The sequence below is a fragment of the Nicotiana tomentosiformis genome, chromosome 6 (assembly GCF_000390325.3).
Source record: "Nicotiana tomentosiformis chromosome 6, ASM39032v3, whole genome shotgun sequence".
In the NCBI taxonomy this organism is placed as follows: Eukaryota; Viridiplantae; Streptophyta; class Magnoliopsida; order Solanales; family Solanaceae; genus Nicotiana; species Nicotiana tomentosiformis.
The window spans coordinates 97,244,992-97,246,793 of NC_090817.1; the positions used below are offsets into that span (position 1 = coordinate 97,244,992).

Sequence of the window (1,802 nt, forward strand, 5' to 3'; positions counted from 1 at the left end):
CAACCTCACAAGTCTATTAGCCAATGACTGAATGTCCAAAGCCAGTGGCCGCCCCTCTACTAAAATGAAGGCCAAGTTACCCATACTCTCTGCCTTTCTGCTTAAGGCATTCACGACTACATTCGCCTTGCCCGGATGATAAAGGATGGTGATGTCATAATCCTTCAGTAACTCAAGCCATCTGCATTGCCTCAAATTGAGATCCCTTTGTTTGAAAAAATGCTGCAAGCTGCGATGATCAGTGTAAACCTCATAGGACACCCCATAAAGATAATGCCTCCAGATCTTCAGAGCATGAACAATCGCGGCCAACTCCAAATCGTGCACAGGATAATTCTTCTCATGGGGCTTTAGCTGACGTGAAGCATATGTAATAACTTGCCCCTCCTCCATCAATACACAATCCAAACTAACATGTGAAGCGTCATAATACACAGTATACATCCTCGAACCGGAAGGCAACACTAGGATCGGTGTTGTAGTCAAAGCTGTCTAGAGCTTCTGGAAGCTCAACTCACAATCATTGGACCAATGGAACGGAGCACCTTTCTGGATCAATCTAGTCAAAGGTGCTACAATAGATGAGAAACCCTCTACAAATCGGCGATAATAACCTGCTAACCCCAAGAAGCTCCTGATCTCAGTCACCGTAGTAGGACGAGGTCAACTATGAACTGCCATAATCTTCTTGGGATCCACCTTAATACCCTCGCCTAATACAACATGCCCTAAGAATGCTACACAATCTAGCCAAAACTCACACTTGGAGAACTTAGCATATAGCTTCTCTTCCCGTAAGGTTTGAAGCACCACTCTCAAATGCTGTCCATGTTCCTCCATGCTACGTGAGTAGATCAAATTGTTCATCAAATCCATAAATGCCAGTGGGGCGTTAGTCAAGCCGAAGGACATCACTAGAAACTCATAATAGCCATATCTAGTACGGAAAACAGTTTTCGGAACATCCGAGTCCCAAATCTTCAACTGATGGTACCCCGATCTCAAGTCAATCTTAGAGAACACCCTATCACCGTGCAATTGATCAAACAAATCATCAATACGCGACAACGAGTACTTGTTCTTGATGGTGAGCTTGTTCAACTGGCGGTAATCAATGCACATCCGCATAGTCCCATCTTTCTTCTTCACAAATAAAACTGGGGTACCTCAAGGAGATACACTTGGTCTGATGAACCCCTTTGCTAGAAACTCCTCAAGCTGTTCCTTCAACTCCTTCAACTCTTTTGAAGCCATAAGGTATGGTGGGATAGATATAGGCTGGGTACCTGGAGCTAAGTCAATATAGAAATCGATATCACGATCCGGTGGCATGCTTGGAATATCAGAAGGAAACACATCGGAGAACTCCCGGACTATTGGCACCGAATCAATCCCCGGAGTCTCTGTGGTAGTATCCCTAACATAATCTAGATAAGCCAAACAACCCTTCTCAACCATATGACGAGCCTTTAGAAAAGAGATAACCCAACTCGATGCACTGACAGACGAACCCTTACACTCTAATCTAGGCAACTCTGACATTGCCAAGGTAATAGTCTTGGCATGTCAATCAAGGATGGTGTAATATGGGGAAAACCAGTCCATGCCCAGGATGACCTCAAAGTCGGTTATATCAAGCAACAAAAGATCCGCTCTAATCTCGTATCCACAGAATGTAACCACACAGAACCGATAGATCCGATCCATAATAATAGAATCGCACACAAGAGTGGATACATAAACAGGAGTGACCAAGGACTCACAAGGAATATCCAGGAAATGAGCAAAGAGAGATGAAACAT

At 44.1% G+C, this 1,802-nt stretch overlaps 1 protein-coding gene across 1 annotated transcript; it reads right to left on the reverse strand.

Annotated features, from left to right (window-relative positions):
• Positions 1-1,167: 1,167 nt before the first annotated feature.
• Positions 1,168-1,542, reverse strand: LOC138894464 (uncharacterized). Its single transcript, XM_070179160.1, has one exon. The coding sequence runs from the start codon at positions 1,540-1,542 to the stop codon at positions 1,168-1,170; it is 375 nt and encodes a 124-aa protein (XP_070035261.1).
• Between the last annotated feature and the right edge of the window lie 260 nt (positions 1,543-1,802).

Bases quoted from the DNA above. Each gene is read 5' to 3' on its own strand.
- LOC138894464 (XM_070179160.1), bottom strand. From the start codon at position 1,542: ATGTCAGAGTTGCCTAGATTAGAGTGTAAGGGTTCGTCTGTCAGTGCA.